General features: G+C 43.9%; 1 protein-coding gene across 1 annotated transcript in view; it reads left to right on the forward strand.

The window, feature by feature from the left end:
* ADAMTS20 (ADAM metallopeptidase with thrombospondin type 1 motif 20) overlaps positions 1 to 19201 on the forward strand; it is a 3636702-nt gene that overhangs the window by 436240 nt on the left and 3181261 nt on the right. The window contains exon 6 of the mRNA XM_044087413.1: positions 4061 to 4185. Coding sequence (XP_043943348.1) covers positions 4061 to 4185 — 125 coding nt within the window. The remainder of the gene's footprint in view (positions 1 to 4060; positions 4186 to 19201) is intronic.

Raw genomic sequence — 19201 nt, forward strand, 5'->3', positions numbered from 1 at the left:
TTATTTACGATAAGTAACATTTTTCTTAAATAATGTAATTTTATAATACCAATAACCCACGACTGGGTGTGGGTAATGCTGGATTTACCCACAGATGGCTTTGTTTGGTCACTCGGGCTTTGCCCTTATGACCAAAGCACACCAACTTTGGTTAAATCCAGCATTACTCACACCCAGCCATGGATTATTGCAAATTCAACTGCACTTTATAGTTGAGTTCTTCACATAAGAGAACTTTGTCCATTCTAGATTTCATTATTTAGTAAAACAAATCTGCTGAAATAGACTAGTGGAATTTCTTCAACATCCTTGAACCTCTCCATGAACTGACCCTTGCCAGTATTTCATATTTAGTAACTGCTATCTGCTGTCATAGAAATGTGAGAGTAAATGAGCTTTTCAGGGAAACCTCACAGAAGCTTCATCAGTCTTCTTTGTCTTTCGGCTTTTCCTGATTAGGGGTCGCCATAGTGGAACTCCGGCCCACTAATGATTGGCAGTGGATTTTTACAGTGCTGAGTTGCCAGCCCGATGCCCAGCCTTCAAGGAAGGCACACCCATTCATGCACACACCTACCTGCATATCTTTTACGTCACTCGACCACGGGGAGGACATACAGACTGTCAGACTCCACACAGAAGGCGCTCCAGCTGAGAATCGAACATGAGAACTTTTTGCTGTGAGGCGACAATGCTAACCGCTACACCACTGCGGCCTAGAAGCTTCATCAGTAATGACCAGAGAATTCATTATATGTCATCAGCATTTCAGTGAATGAGTACCTCTTAATGAACATATTACCACATTTTAGACTTAGAGTCAGAATAAGTTTTGCTATTTCTCATTATCTAACATGTCAGTGATAATGCCTTTTTGAAAAGTACTTCTCTTTTTAGAAATTCAGGAGATTGGCTGAAGACTTCCAAGAAAAACTTTCTAATCCTGCAAGGCTAAATGAAGTATTTAACAGGTTTTAGAGCTGTGGGTGCTTTGTAACAAACCAGCAGAGAAAGGTGCTGAACAAACCTGACTGTTTCACCAGTTCTGGGGTGCAATTACAGCATATCTTGCACTACATGTTTTCCATACTGAGTGAAGTATCTACAAGAAAATGAAATCTTATCTAAACAGTGGATTCCTAAAAGGCAGTAGGTATTCAGGCCCTTCTAATTCCCTTTAAAGTAGTCCTATTTGCTGCAGCAGAATTGGTGACCTTCAGTGTAGCACCAAGGTAAATGCCACTGTTTAATTTGCATTTATTTACTGGGAGAGTCTGAACGGGATAAAATGGCACCTTTTCAGAGGAGGCTTGGGGAGAAAAGTTCCATGAATCACATATATGAAAAAAAACATTAATACATTAAAGGGATATGAGGATAAACTTATACAGTCAGCATGAAGAAAAAAATAGCAACTTTAAGTTTAATAATGCAAGTAAAAAAAACAATATTAACAAGCTGTATACTCTGTGTACATGGATAAAACAACTGGCATGAAGAATTATTATATTTTTAGCAAAGTATGCTTGCTTCTGTAAAGGAGTGGAATTGAAAGAGAGTGGAGAAATGAATACAAGAGACAGTTGACCTATCTGGGGATGATTTGGAGGGACAAATCCATATATTAATCAGAGAGGATTTTAAGTTGGGTTCAGAGGAATTAAATCTGTTAATTTGTCTTATGATGGAGGATAATTGTCATGTTTAATCATAGCCTCACCTCAGGTTTCATGCCCACTGAGTGGCTCAGAGCTACAGTTATCCCAATCCACAAGGGGGATCCACCTTGGATCCCGGAAACTACCGTCCCATCAGTCTGACAAGCCTTATCTGCAAGGCCATGGAGCGTATTATCATGGAACTTATAAACAAAGACATTGGCAACCTTCAAACACTGGACCCCACCCAGTTTGGGTTTGTGAAGGGCCGATCTTGTCTACTGAACCTGATTGACTTCTTTGAATCAGTCTCCAGAGCCATGGACAAGGGTAAGGTGGTCCACACAGCCTATCTAGACCTTGCCAAGGCCTTTGACACCACCCCCCACTCTGGAATCATAGATAAACTTACTAAGTTGGGCATTAATCCCTATGTCACCCAATGGGTTGCTAAATGGCTTACTGATAGAACCCACACTGTAAAAGTAGCAGGCTCCAAATCCAGCTCCAGACAAGTGACAAGTGGAGTACCTCAGGGTTCAGTCCTGGGGCCGCTCTTGTTTGGCATCTACTTCTCTGAAGTACAGGTCAACACTAAGGGACTCTGGCTAACAAAGTTTGCAGATGACTGCAAACTGGGAGCCATTATTGAATCCCCAAATGATGTGGATACTCTACAAAAGGGCCTTATAGAAACAGATGCTTGGTGCCAGAGCCATGGGCTCAAGCTCAATGCCAAGAAATGTATTGTTATCCCCTTTGAGAAAAAGCATGTATCCATGAATTACCATATAGGTGGCAGTACACTAAACACAGAAAGTGTGATAAGAGACTTAGGGACACAGGTGGACAGTGGTCTCACCTTCGATAACCACATCGCCACAACAATCAAGAAATCCTTCTATGTGGCACACCTCATCACGAAGGGCTTTTCATCCAGAAAAAAGGAGGTTATTGTCCCACTGTAGTCATCCCTCATTAGACCCATTATAGAATACAACTCCCCATTTGGTATGTACCTCTCAAGACATCTGCAACAAATGGAAAGGCCTCAGAAATACCTCACTAAAAGAATCACAGGCCTAAAGCAGATGCCCTACGCTGACCGCCTTAAAAAACTCCAGCTATACTCTGTCGCATATCGTCTACTCAGAGGCGATCTCTGCTTAACATACAAGGCCATGTCAAACCCAGAGCTGTTGGACATGCTACACTTAAAGAAATCCCAATCCCTCAGAGCTACACGCTCCAGGGATCTAAACCTTGTCATCACAATAAACAAAACATGTCGGAGGGATAGGTTCCTGACCCAGAGACTCCCCAGACTCTGGAATAGATTGCCCATACATGTCAAGTAGAGTGCCTCTTTGGACCTCTTCAAGAGGAACCTTGACGATTGGATGGGAGAAATGAAATTCACTCCAGGGATCACGTCAGTCGCCCTGCTAGACAGGGGTCCAGGAAAGTAAATAATGTGGGAAGAAATAGCCAGGGAATTGTTATGGCTAGGCTTGTATAGGCCCTAGGGCTGATAGCCTAGTACCAACCTATGAACCTATGAACCTATAATAACTTGTGCAGAGATTAACAGTGTAATTGGAATAGGGTATACCTTTATAAGAATTAAGAGATTTGAACATTCAGGCTTGGTATTGCTTGTAGGATTGAAAGACTGCAGTGGGAATGTATGATTGTGGAAGAATATTAAGAGTGGGGCAGCTATGAGAATGGTGTAGCAGGTTTTAATTGGATATATCTTAGATAGTTAGGAGACTGCAACAATGTTATTGTTTAATAGCTAAACAATGATGAGAGCTGTTTGCTATACTGGTGACAAACTCAGCAATTTTATTGTAATACTGCTGTACTTTTTTTCAATAGATTGGTGTGTAAGTTGGTGAAATTAGGGTCAACTGTCAGAAGGTTAGGTGGTACGTAAGCAGATGCAGTAGTTTTCTGGGCAGCATCGGTTTGGTACTTAACCTATGAACCTAAGTGTAACCTGACTTTGTACAGCAGTCCTTACTTTATGGTGAGTTTTTTGACAGCCTGCTTAGTATAGAAACTGAATGTTAGATGTTCAGTCTATGGCAACTCCAAGCAGCTTAGTGTGGCAGACTGTTTTAACTAAATTATCATGTGATGGAAATTTACTAAGGGAGTTGGGCCATTTTGCCTGAAATACAAAATCTTAACAGCAGCTTTCATGACTTGTTATTGTAAGCAGACAAAAGTTATGTTGCGATAATCTGCTGTGGACTACTGCCAGCTAGTAACTGAGGTCTTACGTATTTCCAGTTCTAGTGATAACTCTTAATATTATTGCAAGTTCCCAGTAAATGTACTTTGCCATATATTTCAAACTGTTGGTATTATATTGCTTGAATGTTTTCTTTCTGCAGGAAGGACCTTCCATCAATTTTAATGCTGCTACTACCCTGCACAATTTCTGTGTCTGGCAGCAAACACAGAATACCCGTGATGACAGTAACCCTTCCCATCATGACACTGCGGTGCTCATAACTAGGTACTGTGTATAATTTGATTCAGAATGAAATATGTTTGTTAAAGTCTATAATGTGCGTGTTAATAACCAGCAATCCACATGTTTGAACGTGCTTTAAAGGGCAAGCATGAGAAGTTACATGGGTAGAAATTAATCAAAGTGCTGAGACAGGGGCTTGGCCCTAAACTTCATGTAATGACACAGAGTAGCAGCATACATTTCTTGTATACTGTCTGCGGCCTGTCACCTGATATACACCATCAGTTACTTGCACAGCTCGTTCCAGATTGAACTGGAAAGTCCAGGCATGCAATTTCCATAGAACAAGTCAAGTAAGGGCCACTAGAACAAGTCAAGTAAGGGCCACTAAGTACACCTTGTAAGATAGCTTTCATCTAGCTCTGCTGGAGAGTATTGTCACTGCGTTTCTGTGGCTCCATTTGGCTCAAACAGGTAGCTTGGAGTTCTATGTCCATTAAACTTCCAAGAAAAAAATGCATACTTGAAAGAGGATACAAAACTGTTTAAACTGAGTTGTGTTTTTTTTCTGCTTTAAACTGTCCCATTGTCTTAATCTATTATTTTAGCATGAAATTTGTGCGACTTCAATGTTTGTTGTCATGTAAAATATTGCAGTCCTTTGTTCTGTAATAATTTTATGGGCTGCTCAAGCTATGCTCTCGGGATTAAAAAAAAACAAATCTGTTAACTCTATATATATATATATATATATATATATATATATATATATATATATATATATAAAACCGAAAATTTAGCGAGGCCTGCCATTTCTGAAGGCATTTTCAGGCCTACCACCTCCTCTATTAAATTGTTCACTAAATCTAAAGCTGCAATGAAAATTAAAAAACAGGGTCCTCAGACCCCCCCTCTCAAGGCCCCATGCCTAAGAAACAGATGCTTAAAATGGCTGAGGATTTGATTACTCTCATCAGGGGTACTCAACCCCCCCCCCCAGACAAAAGGCCCAGGTTGGAGGAAGACTCCCCTTCCTCAGACCAGGCTTCTATTACCTCAAACCATTCTGAGGACCAGGATTACGCCTATTCCCCATTTGAAGACTCTGATGCTGAGGAGTCTATTCCCAGTCTCCCCTGAGGACTACTCTTTTGGGGAAACCCTGCATACATTGAGAGAGCACTTCCACTGGGAAGGCCAAGATTACTCAGATTCCAAGAAAAGGCTCAGGGAATTTCTACTACTTCCCCAGCATAGGCCCCTGGCTATTCCTCCTGTCTTAGATATTTTGGATGATGTGTACGCAGAAGCCAGTCTTAATCCAGACTCATTACCTCCAGCCCCTGCTAAACCAGACAGATATTACCGGGTTCCTGATTCCCACCAGTTCCTTTATAAAAGCCATACTGCTAACCCAGAAACAATTTCACAGGGTCCCAAGGGGATTAAGGCCTCTACTGCTAAAAACCCTTTGCCTTCAGAGAGAGATTCCAGAGCATTAGAAAGGTGGGGAAAAAAGGTGTATACATCAGCCACTTTAACCATGAGGGCATTAAACTGTCAATTTCATATGTTAAAATACCAACAGTTCTTGCTATCTCAGCTGAAAAGCAAAATGACGCAAACAGAACAACCAGACTTGAAAGAGTTGCAGGATTTGTTGCATGGAGCAGAACAAGTGGGGAAACATACCTTGCAGTGTGGTTTTGATGCTTTAGAGGCCTCATGTAGAGCTGCTGTCACGGGGTCTGTCATACGTAGACATGCTTGGCTCAAAGAACAAACTTTACCAGATCATGCCAAAGCAAAGTTATTAGATGCACTACTACAAAAAGATGTATTGTTCGTTGTTAAAGCTGAGGAGGTACTAAAGAAAATGGAGGAAAAAGCGAAATCTATGCAAACAGTTAAAGATTTCTTGCAGGTGCAGCCTCCACGCTTTAGCAGAAACTGGCCTTCAAAAAATTGGTCCTTTCCAGCCACGGACAGACCCCAAAGGGGCAGATACAGACGCCCAAGGGGTAGAGGACAACCTCAAGGATCTTACATAGCTAGACAGTGGCAAACACCAGCCCCAAGAGGTGGAGAAGATAGACCACAGTCATTTAGAAAACAGATACAATGATTTTCCCCTATGCCGGCCAAGCAAAGCTATAATGGCAGCACCTTTGGGTGGAAAACTGGCCTTATTTTCAAAAAACTGGCACATTGTTACAAAGGACAAATGGATTCTGGATATTATAGACAGAGGCTACAGGTTCCACTTTCACACCCTTCCAAAAATGAGAGGCATGCCAAACCTGCCACAAAATCAATGGGCAGAGGCACAAAGACAAATTACCGCTCTCATGGATATGACAGCAATTCAAGAGGTACCTGCAAAAGAACAAGGTCAAGGTTTTTATTCAAGGCTATTTCTGGTACCAAGGAAGGACAAAGATTGGAGACCCATCTTAGACCTATCTATTCTAAACACATATCTAGAGGTTCCAAAATTCAAGATGCTCACATTACAGCAGCTTCTTCCCATGCTGGGCAAGGAGTCTTGGCTGGTAATGTTGGACCTCAAGGAGGCATACCTGCATGTCCCTATCAGACAAGATTGCAGAAAATACCTCAGATTTCTTGCAGGTTCAACCCATTACCAATTCTCTGCATTGCCCTTTGGCTTATCTACTGCACCCAGAGTGTTTACGAAATGCCTGGCATCAGTAATTGCCTTCTGCAGACAACGAGGAATCCAAATCTACCCATATCTGGACGAATGCCTGATCCAAGCAGACAGCAAGGACATTCTATTGCAACATCTGGCATTTGTAATAAAACTGTTAAACTGCCTGGGGTACACAGTGAACAAAAAGAAATCAAAACTAATACCTTCTCAACAGATAATTTTCCTGGGTGCCAGCTTAAACACAACGACCCAGATGGCCTACCTCACGCCAGACAAACAAGGGCAACTGTCTTAATACTTCAACAGAATGGCAACTTTAACCAGGCTAACTGCAAGGAAAATCCTACAGGCTCTGGGGTTCATGGCATCTTGTATCCTACTAATACCATTTGCAAAGCTGCATATGAGGAAACTACAATGGTACCTAAAAAAACTTATGGTCTCAACACAGCCATAGCTTGGAAACAATTATACCACTCATTCCATGCCTTCAAAAGGAATTTTTGTGGTGGGCTCAAGCATGCCAAAGAAACACGGGTCTTCCTTTCTGCTTACCACAAGCAACTCAAATCATCACAACAGACGCCTCAGACTACACCTGGGGGAGCACACATGGCAGGTCAGTGTATTCAGGGAAAATGGTCCCAAAAAGAGATGCACCTACACAGCAACCAAAAGGAGATGCTAGCCGTGCAAAATGCTCTTATGACCTTCAAAGACCTACTGCATCCAGGCCAGCTATTAATAAGGACAGACAACACCACAGCCATGTGGTACATAAACAAACGGGGGAACGCATTCATACCCCCTGTGCAGACAAGCCATGACCCTGTGGAACACAGCACTGGAATTACAAATTCAACTACAGGCACAATTCCTGCCAGGGAAGGAAAACACACTGGCAGACAACTTAAGCAGAAATATGACAGACCCACACAAATGGAAGTTGCATCCTCAAGTCTTCTCAAAGATAACTCAGGCATGGGGACAGCCAGACATAGATCTATTTGCTACCCACAGAAATTACCAGTTGGAGAAATTCTGCTCAAGGACCTATCATCCACAGGCCTGGAAAGTTGACGCACTCTTTCAATTGGACAACTTTGACAGTCTATGCCTTTCGCCTCTACCCCTGCTGGCCAAAGTCCTATTAAAAACCAGAGCAGAGAGGCCACAAATGATTCTCATTGCTCCAGACTGGCCACGACAGCACTGGTATCCTCTCCTAAAGAGCCTGTCACACTCACCACCATGGATCCTTCCACAAGTTCCTCTTCTTTTGTCCCAGCACAATTACAAGACCCTTCACAGCCAGCTCAGAACTCTAAATCTAGCTGCATGGAGAATACCTTAATTTGCCAACAGACTCTCCTCTCCAAGGAGGTACAGGATGACATCTTGGAGGCCAGGAGACCCTCTACTAGAAAAACCTACTCCGCCAAATGGAAACCATTTTGTGCCTGGAATCAAGCTAAAGGTCAGAATCCATGGTTAATAAATATACCTCAGATTTTACAGTACCTAACTGAGATGTTAAACAGTGGCCTTTCCTTCTCTTCCATCAAGATCCACGCTTCAGCCATTTCAGCACAGTACAATATGGATCCTCCTTTATTCTCACATCCTCTTTTAAGGCAGTTCCTCAGAGGGGCAAAAAATATACAACCCCCACGGAAACCACCAGCTCCAGCTTGGGACCTCAACTTCGTATTGGAGAAGCTGACACTGCCTCCTTTTGAGCCGGCTGCTACAGCAGAGCTACAATACTTATCATGGAAAACAGCCTTCCTTCTGGCTATTACCTCAGCACGTAGGGTTTCGGAGCTACAGGCCCTCATGGCTGTGCAACCATTCATCATTTTCCACCAGGACAGGGTTTCCTTACGAACCAACCCTACCTTCATGCCAAAGGTAGTATCCAGTGTGGCTCTGAATCAGACTATTCATTTACCTACCTTTTATCCAAATCCACAGAACAAAGGAGAGAGGCTACTACATTCCTTGGACATTCACAGGCAACTTCGTTATTACTTGGACAGAACAAAGTCATTCAGAAAATCTGAGCAACTCTTTGTGTCCTATGCTCAGGTGCTCAAGGAAAAGCTATTTCAAAACAGACTATTTCAAAATGGATAGCTCGCTGCATACGCTTTTGTTATTCATTTCATGGAAAATCAGTGCCTGTATACATCAGATCCCACTCCACCAGGGCTACAGCAACCTCAGCAGCTTTCCTCAGGGGGGGTCCCTACCAAAGACATTTTTGGAAACAGCAACTTGGAGTTCAGTGCACACTTTCTCCAAGCACTACCACCTTCCACTATACTCAAAATCTAGAGCGGGCTTTGCCACAGCAGTCCTGCAGGGCATTCTAGCCCTTCCTAATTCCGCTTAGTACCAGCCACCCTTACTTAGCTATGGGATTCTACCCAAGTGTGATGACTGCAGCTGTATGCACGATGAACATAGTACAGTTTTGTACCTACCATAAATGTAGATATTTGAGTGCGCATACAGCTGCAGTCCAGGTTACCCTCCCTCCATCCCCTCTTAGGACAGGGCTTATGCCAAACACCTTTATCATACAACCTATTTGGGGTATTCTTTTATGGTGTATTTGCTTGCAACTACTGATGTTCTTCGTCTTCCCTTGCTGCAGTCCTGACTATTGGGTATAGTCCGCGTCCCAGTCGGCCCGAATACCAGAGTATAAGGCTGACGTCGGTCATGGCGCCTTAGACTGACGTCAGTACGTCAGGGTACTAATGCGCATGACCGACGTCATTTCCTCAGTCTTTTTTGCCGCATGGTCCGATGCAGAAGCAATTTTGCGAGTGCAGGTTGGCGTTCTGAGATTTTCCGAAACGGAGTTTCAGACCGAAACAGAGTTGGCTAAGTAACCCCGTTGAGGAACATTTTGGTTTTTTCTTGCCTCAGTATTTAACCGGATGTCAGAAAAAGTGAATAACTGTATTTCTTGTGGGAAGCAGATACCGCATAGGGATTATCATACATTGTGTATACCTTGTTTAGGGCCTGAGCACGACGTTGTTGGTTGCCGCTCTTGTGCTAGATTTAACAAGCGCACTATTAAGAGGAGGCTTGATTGTGCTAGGTTAGTGTTTGGGAAGCGTTGCAATTATAATATGCCGTCGGATGCTCCGACGCCCGCTTCATCCAAGAAGCGCAAGGATAAAACAGTGAAGCCTAGGGGTGAGGAACCGGCAGTCCCGGACGTCGGTTCTTTAGAAGGCTCAGGGGAGCCAGAGGTTTTGCCAGGAGTCTCTATGGAGTCTCAGGCAGATACTTTACTGTTACAGGACGTGCCCTCTCAGGAGGTAGGCCAGGCTGAGGGGGCTTCTCAGGTAACTGTTCTTCCCTCTCTTCCCAAGGTAGTTAGGGCCTCTCCTTCTGTTGCCAAAGCTTCTTTTAGAGGTAGGCCAAGTTCAGCTTCTGTGGGGCTTCTCCTAGCATTTCGGCTCTGTGCCTAAGAAACATATGCTTAAAATGGCAGAAGATTTGATTACTCTGATTAGAGGTTCTATGCCCCGCCTGATAAGAGGCCTAGGGTGGAACAGGAGTTTGATAGTTTTGAACAGTGTTCACAGGCTTCAGAGTCTTCTGTGGAAGACTTGCAAGAGTTTCCTACTTATTCTGATTCTGATGTGGATGATTCCACTCCTACAGCTTCTCCTCCTGAGGATTTTTCATTTTCAGAGACTCTTCACTCCATGAGGGAGCACTTTAAATGGGAAGGCCAGGATTACTCTGATTCCAGGAAAAGGCTTAGGGAATTCTTGTTTGTACCCCAGCATAGGCCCTTAGCTATTCCTCCTGTGTTGAATGTGGTGGAGGATGTTTTTGCAGAGGCTTCCCTGAACCCTGATTCCTTGCCTCCTGCTCCTGTTAAGCCTGACAGGTATTATAGGGTGCCCGAAGCTCATAAGTATTTGTTTAAGAGTCCTAGGGCGGACCCAGAAACTGTTTCTCAGGGGCCTAAAGGTGTTAAAGCTTCTGTGGTTAAAAATCCTGTACCCTCTGATAAAGAGGCACGGGCTTTGGATAGGTGGGGTAAGAAAGTATATACTTCTTCCACTCTAGCCATGAGGGCGTTGAATTGTCAGTTTCATATGCTGAAATATCAGAATTATCTCCTTTCACAATTGAAATCTAAGGTGGATGCTTTGGCGGAAGGTATTGAGTGTAAAGAATTGCTGGATTTGGTTCATGTGTCTGAACAAGTGGGTAAGCATTCTTTGCAGTGTGGTTTTGATGCGGTTCAGGCCTCCTCGAGGGTGGCTGCTACTAGTTCTGTTCTTCGCAGACATGCCTGGTTGAAGGATCAGAATTTAGCTGAGCATGTTAAGACCAGGATTTTGGATGCTCCTTTACAGTCTGATGTGTTGTTTGGACCGCCTGTAGAAGCAGTTTTAAAGAAAATGGAGGACAAAGCTAAGTCTATGCAGACTGTTAAGGATTTTTTGCAGGTGCAGCCTCCGAAGTTTAGTAGAAATTGGCCTGCTAAGGGGTGGACTTATCCTGCTTATGGTTCCCAGTCTAGGGGTAGGTCTAGACGTGGTAGGGGCAGGGCTCAAGGTTCGTTTAGGCCTAGATCAGACAGTTCACCTGCTCAAACTTCTGGTGAGGGCAGGGGTCAGTCCTTTCGTAAGCAGAACCAATGACCTGCCTTTGCAGCTGCCAGTGGATTCTCGTCTGGCAGCTCCTTTGGGAGGAAGATTGTCTCTTTTCAAAGAAAATTGGGATTTAATCACTCAAGACAGATGGGTGCTGGATATCATTCATCACGGTTACAGATTTTATTTCCACACAATGCCCCCTTTCAAGGGCATGCCAGATGTTCCTCCTCCACAAAGAAAAGAGGCTCACAGGCAAGTTTCTCAGTTACTCCAGATAGGGGCCATTCAGCCAGTCCCTGTATCAGAAAGGGGCTTCGGATTTTATTCTCGCCTGTTCCTAGTACCAAAGAAGGGGAACACGTGGAGACCAATTTTGGATTTGTCTATCCTCAACACTTATCTGGACATTCACAAGTTCAAGATGTTGACGTTACAGCAACTGTTACCTCTGCTGGGCAAGGATCACTGGATGGTAACTTTGGATCTCAAGGAAGCTTACCTTCATGTGCCTATAAGGCTAAGTTGCAGAAAGTATCTGAGGTTTCGAACTGGAGATTTTCATTATCAGTTCTCTGCATTGCCCTTTGGCTTATCTACTGCGCCCAGAGTATTCACAAAGGTTCTGGCTCCAGTGATAGCTTACTTCAGGCTTCAAGGCATTCAAATCTATCCTTACTTGGACGACTGCCTGATTCTGGCTCAAGAAAAGGAAGACCTTCTACAGCATCTGGAATATGTCATAGCAGTGCTAAGATGCCTAGGGTATTCTGTGAACGAAATAAAGTCCAGTCTAGTACCCTCTCAAGACATGTGCTTTCTGGGTGTGAGACTGAATACAGCAGCCCAGATGGCCTTTTTAACCCCGGACAAACAACAGAGTCTGTCACTTTACTTCCATCAACTATCTCATCGGTCCGTGCTGACTGCAAGGACAGTCCTTCAAGCATTAGGGTTCATGGCATCTTGTATTCTGGTGCTTCCCAATGCCAAACTGCATATGAGGAAGCTGCAATGGTATCTCAAAAATGTATGGACACAGCACTGCCAAGATTTCGACACTGTCATTCACATAATACCTTGCCTTCAAAAGGAATTCTTGTGGTGGGCTCAGGAATGTCACCTAAACAAGGGACTCTCTGTGACCCGGCCAGAGGCGAGTCAGATTTTAACGACAGATGCCTCGGACACTGCTTGGGGAGCTCATCTAAATGGAAAGTGGATACAAGACAAGTGGCCTGCCAGACTACAGCATCTACATATCAACATGAAGGAGATGTTAGCAGTCCAGTTTGCATTGATGGCTTTCAAGGAGTTACTTCTTCCAGGGCAGGTGTTGATTCTAACAGACAACACAACTGTCATGTGGTACATCAACAAGCAAGGGGGAACACATTCTTATCCTCTATGCAGGCAAGCAATGATTTTATGGGAGACTGCGTTGAGCCTGCAACTGACTCTTCAGGCAAGGTTTCTGCCAGGAGCACAGAACTCCCTAGCAGATGTATTAAGCAGACAAATCATGGATCCCCACGAGTGGAAACTGGATCTTCATGTATTTCAGACATTGACAGTGTCATGGGGAACTCCAGACATAGATCTGTTCGCTTCTCCACTAAACCACCAGCTGCCAAAGTATTGCACAAAGGGGTTTCATCACACAGCTTGGAAAGTGGATGCTCTGTCTTTCAGTTGGAAAAACCTTCATGTCTATGCCTTTCCACCTCTGCCTCTTCTTCCAAAGGTATTATTAAAGGTCAGACAAGACAGGCCAAGGATGATTTTGATAGCTCCAGATTGGCCTCGGCAACACTGGTACCCACTTCTACGGAGTCTTGTAAAGAAGCCTCCATGGCCTTTACCTCTGATTCCTCATCTGTTATCTCAGAAGGACGGTCATCTGCTCAATGTCAAGCTTCAATCTCTTCATCTCACAGCTTGGCATATTCTGTGTTGCAGCACAGCAGGTCTCTGCTTCCTCAACAAGTTTTAAATGTGATTATGGAAGCTAGAAGGCCTAGTACTAGGAGAGTGTACGCAGAAAAATGGAAGAGATTTTTATTTTGGTGTACAGCAAAGAATTTGGAGATTTCAGAGCCTAATTTGAGTGTGGCTCTTCAATATCTTACTGAATTATTGGACAAAGGTTTGTCCTTCTCTTCCATAAAGATTCATGCTGCAGCAATTTCAGCTCACTATGATTGTGACCCACCTTTGTTTTCGCATCCTTTGTTCAAGCAGTTTCTTAGAGGGCAAAGAATATAAGACCCCACGTAGAGCTCCTACTCCTGCTTGGGATCTCAATTTTGTGTTGGAAAAACTTACTCTACAACCTTTTGAGCCTGCAGCTACTGCTGAATTGAAATATTTGTCATGGAAGACTGCTTTTCTGTTGGCTATTACTTCTGCAAGAAGGGTGTCTGAGTTGCAGGCCCTTATGGCAGTAGAGCCCTTTTGATTTTCCATAAGGACAGGGTATCATTACGCACTAATCCTTCCTTTATGCCTAAGGTGGTTTCTAGTGTGGCTTTAAACCAAACTATTCATTTGCCTACGTTTTTGCAGATCCTCAAAATAAAGGGGAAAAGATTTTGCACACTTTAGATGTACACAGGCAATTGCGTTATTATTTGAGCAGGACTAAGACTTTTAGGCAGTCTCAGCAGTTACTTGTTTCTTTTGCTTTGAGTTCACAGGGCAAGCCTGTGTCAAAACAAACTATTTCTAGGTGGATTGGCTTTTGCATTGCATTTTGTTATTCCCATCATGGCAAAGAGGTTCCAGCTGGGATTAGGCCTCATTCCACTAGGGCTACTGCCACTTCAACAGCATTTCTAAGGGGTGGCAACTAAGGATATTCTGGAAGCAGCTACTTGGAGTTCAGTGCATACTTTCTCTAGGCATTATCACCTGCCTATATACTCTAAGACTAGGGCTGGTTTTGCCACAGCTGTTTTACAAGGCATGTTGTCAGCTCCTGCTACTTTATAATTTGCCAGCCTCCCTTACCTCTGCTTTGGGATTCTACCCAATAGTCAGGACTGCAGCAAGGGAAGACGAAGAACATAGTACAGTTTTGTACCTACCATAAATGTAGATGTTCGAGGATTCCCTTGCTGCAGTCCAATTTACCCTCCCTCCTTCCCCTCTGTGTTTCAGGGTGGTTGTGTAGGTGAGTTTACATGCTTATATTTTTTGTATATATTGTTGTATATATTGTACATGTTTTTTGGTGCAGGTTGTTTTTGGGACTTGTCTTTTTGGGTCTTCTGACATCTGGGGCAGGAAAAGACTGAGGAAATGACGTCGGTCATGCGCATTAGTACCCTGACGTACTGACGTCAGTCTAAGGCGCCATGACCGACGTCAGCCTTATACTCTGGTATTCGGGCCGACTGGGACGCGGACTATACCCAATAGTCAGGACTGCAGCAAGGGAATCCTCGAACATCTACATTTATGGTAGGTACAAAACTGTACTTTTTGTTTTATCTACTTATGTATGTTTGCATAACATCATGCTTTGCCTTCCTTTCTGGGGGCACCTGACATCTGGGGAAAGAAAAACTGAAGAAAATGGCATCGGCTGCCACTTTTATACCCCTGCCGCACTGACATAAGGGAAAAAGCGACGACAACAGACGCCGGACCTAGACTTTGGAATTCAGCCGACCGAGGACCCGCCTGACGGCAAGATAACCCAAGTGTGATGACTGCAGCTGTATGCGCACTGGAACATCTACATTTATGGTAGGTACAAAACTGTACTTTCGCAAGTGCCGGTCGGCCGTCTCCTGAGATTTTCATTCCCGAATCCAGAACCGAAGTCTTCTACAAAGCTAAGTATTGCATAAAACAGTTATTTTGTATCTAAAACACATCAGTGTTATATGAAATAGCATAAGCAACTAAAATGCTACAAAAATAAGCTTTTATTTTTGCAAAAAAGTGAAGTTGTGTCCTTTGCACTGGCTGTGGGTATGTTTTGTCCTGCAAAATCTCACATTTCTACAAAAAATGTCCCACTTTCAGCATTTGAAAAGGTGGCATCCCTAGGGACTAATGAGCGAACAGCCATTTCACCGAATCTGAAACGTCCGTAAGTGCTTTTCACCGAAGAAGCACTTTCACGTAAGTATGCCTGGAGGTAGTTGTGGGGGAGTGACTGTTGCGGAGATCGTATTACAGTGCAGTTAAGGGAATTTTTCCATTTTCCCTACTGTAGTGCGATCTCGGAGTGAGAATAATAAAGTAGGGGGAGTGTGGGGGGCACAGCCCCCGACATGGGAGGTGCTTGCCCCCATGCTTAAACTTTTATTATTCTTTTTTAATGTTTTGTTTTTAACGCACTTTAACGAAAGTGCTTTTTCGGTAAAAGCACTTTTGTTAAAGTGTGTTCGTGTAAGTTGGATTCGGATTGCTGAACTTTCGTTCAACAGTCCTATATATATATATATATATATATATATATATATATATATATATATATATATATATATATTATTTTCTCTTTCTTTCTCTATCTGTTTCTATGTATTTGTATGTATACACTTTTTTATATATTTGTATATTTGTGTGTATTTATATATATGTGTGTGTGTGTGTGTGTGTGTGTGTGTGTGTGTGTGTGTGTGTGTGTGTGTGTGTGTGAATATATATATATATATATATATATATATATATATATATATATATATATATATATATATATATATAGGTTCATAGAAGGTTACTAGGCTAACGACATTAAAGTGGGGTTGGGAAATTTGTCCTTACCTTGCTCTTGTGCAGTCTCAGAGATGGTATATATAATTGGCAGGTGGTGTGGCGGTACACAGGGGCTTGACCTCCATTCAAAAAAATAGATGTTAAGTTGTCAATCTCGCATTCATTCTTGCTGGATGGGTTCGGAGCCAATCCTCGGCCTATACTAAAGCTCGAGAGCTAATTTTACTGGCTCGAGGTAACCCTATATCCCATAGAATAACCAAAAAAGCAGCAACTAGTAACCCAAAAAGTCAAATAATATCCAAGATGAACGAAAGCACCTCCAGAAGTTTTTTTCACTCAATTTAATATTGCACGAAGTATAACAGCCACAAACAAGACGTTTTCAACCACATTAACGCTCTTAACAATAAATTGCGTTTTCGTCCCTCACAAGTCAGGACTTCATCAGACAATCATTAAAATATTTAATTGATGTTTAAATACAACTCCTTATTCAAACTCAGCCAATTAATTTAAAGTGCATTAGTGGATTTCAAATCAAATGCTAACCCTTCATGAATATTTAATTAGGCTTCATTTTAAGTCACTTAAAACAACATTCTTCGCTCTACATTTATTATTTTACTCAATTTATACTAAGTTTTCTAATAAATATATTTTATTCATATTTTAAAACACTTTAAAAAGTTTATTTTTAAAAAATATATGCATGTGTCTAATATTTAAAATTTATTCATAGTGATAACAATAAATTCAGTGTGGTTGGAACTTCCTACAACCCTATATCCCATGATGCTAGGCGCTAACTACCCAGATCTCGTTTGCCGCTTTCGCTAGCAAGGTGCTTTTTTTACTGGCTCCACAGGTCAGTGAAAAATTAATATTTTTCTTCTCTTCTCTTAGGGATTTTTTCCCCCTTTATTTTGTAATCAGATAGTATAGTACTTATACCTACCCCGTTGAGTCCCTTTTTTGGTCTTATCCCTAAATCCCAAAGTTTTCTCCCTCCCCTGTTAAGGTTAGGCCTTAGGCCCTTCTGTTTTTTTCCTGTTCCCTTGTATTGGGACAGTTAGGTGTGCGTGGTTTTATTAACCTTTATTTTTACTTTGTGTGTGTGTGTGTGTGTGTGTGTGTGTGTTTTAGCTTCTAAGGAAGATTTCTTTTCTTCTTTAACAGCCTTAATGTCTAAAGACATTAAAGTCTCAGGCTTCAAGAAGTGTGACTCATGCTGTCAGAAAATGTCGCTGACAGACGGTCACACTTCTTGCGTTTATTGCCTGGGACCCCAGCACCTGCAGGACTCTTGCTCTGTTTGTCATGCATTCAGTCCAAGAGTCCTGCAGGAGCGCAGGAATAAGTTAATTTTGAGGGGCTTATTAAAGCCCGAGGGTTCCCCGGCTAAGTCCTTGCCGGGTAAACTTTCAAAGCCATCCAAACCGTCGGCTCCGTGTTCCAAGCCTTCGGCTGGTGGCTCACCTACTGCGTCACGATCGGCTCCGGCTGGAGCTGATACGGCTATGTCGCAGTCTTCTGCATCGGCTCCAGCCGGCGCCGATGCCTCAAAGACTCTGTCTCCTAAGTCTGCTCCGGTTGGAGCCGACGTGTCTTTGGCTCCATCGGCACCACTAGTCTCGGTGCCATCTTCCACCTGCAAAAGATCTAGGTCTCCGTCCCTGGAGTCCATTCACTCGGCTCCGAGATCGCCTTTGCTCTCGGAGCGGAGCCATCGGAGCCATTCCTCTCGGTCTTCCAGGCTTTCTGACCATGACCTTGAGAGGGTGGTTTGTAGACTCCTAAAATCTCAGGCACTGGCCCATATGCTTCACAGCCTGTCTCAACAGACAGTGGCTTTACCCATACCATCTTCGATTCCTCCTCTGACTCTGCCCCTGAGTTCGGAGCCGGAGCTCCTCGGAGCCGTGACTGTCATGACATCGGAGCCGATACTTCCCCCTTCGGCTCCATCGTCTGCTCCGATCTCTTCCATGGTCCCATCCATGGAGGGATCCGGGTGCTTGGACTCCCTCGTCGGCTCCGAGGGGGCGAGTGGCATCGGACCCTTGTCCGACCCCGTTCTCCCTCTCGGAGCTTCGGCGCTGGTGAGTTTGGCCCTGACATTGGCTTCGGAGCCATCCCTCTCGGTGCCGGCTGGGGTTCCTATTTCTTCGGAATGGGAGCCCTCTGTCCTGCGCCTTCGAGGTCATGAGGAGCGTTCTGGCCCCTGTGCCTGCCCCATGGTCAGCTCCATCAGCTCCTCCCACTGTAGTGCCTGCTGCAGTCTCTACCCACTCTCTCCTTCCTGACCGTAGAGACCCAACGCCTCAGGTTTCCCCATTGGGAGTATCCTCCTCTTCCAAGGCTTCCCCTGATCCGTCAGGTGAAACCCCTCGAAAGAGGACATGTAAGAGGAAGCATGTGGACTCCCCTGAGTCCATCACATCTGATACTGACTTGGATGAATCGGAAGGGTCCCCACGGTCCCCCTCTGAGGATGTCTCCTTTTCTGACATCCTTGAAATCCTTAAGCAGAGGGGGAACTGGTCTACCCTCAATCCTTCCGAGGACGAGTTGGTTTACATGGAGGCATTTGGTTCTCGCCCTTCCACCTCCTGGGTGTCTCTGCCTTTTGACCCCCTCATGGAAGTGGTGGCACGGAAGGTGTGGACGGCCCCTGATACGATGGAACCCACCCCACGGAGGCCCTCCAAATTTATCACAGCCCCATTAGATAAACAATTCTTAACTAAGGGTGTCCCAGTTGATGCCATGGTGGTGGCTGCAGCCACTAAGAAGGAACTGGCCGATCCTTCAGTGCCAGTCCATCCTCCTAATAAGGAATCTAGGACTATGGATAGGTACGGCAAGCGGATGTTCTCTTCAGCGACCTTCGCCATGCGGTCGCTGAATTACTTGTGCAATTTCACCCGCCTTCAAAGAGACATTCTCAAAGAAATGGGTGATACTCTACGGGATCCAACAGCTGCGGGGTCTCAGGACAAAATTAACTCCCAGCTAGGAA

Source organism: Protopterus annectens, chromosome 11.part0, assembly GCF_019279795.1.
Source record: "Protopterus annectens isolate FY-2018-M chromosome 11.part0, PAN1.0, whole genome shotgun sequence".
Taxonomy (NCBI): Eukaryota; Metazoa; Chordata; order Ceratodontiformes; family Protopteridae; genus Protopterus; species Protopterus annectens.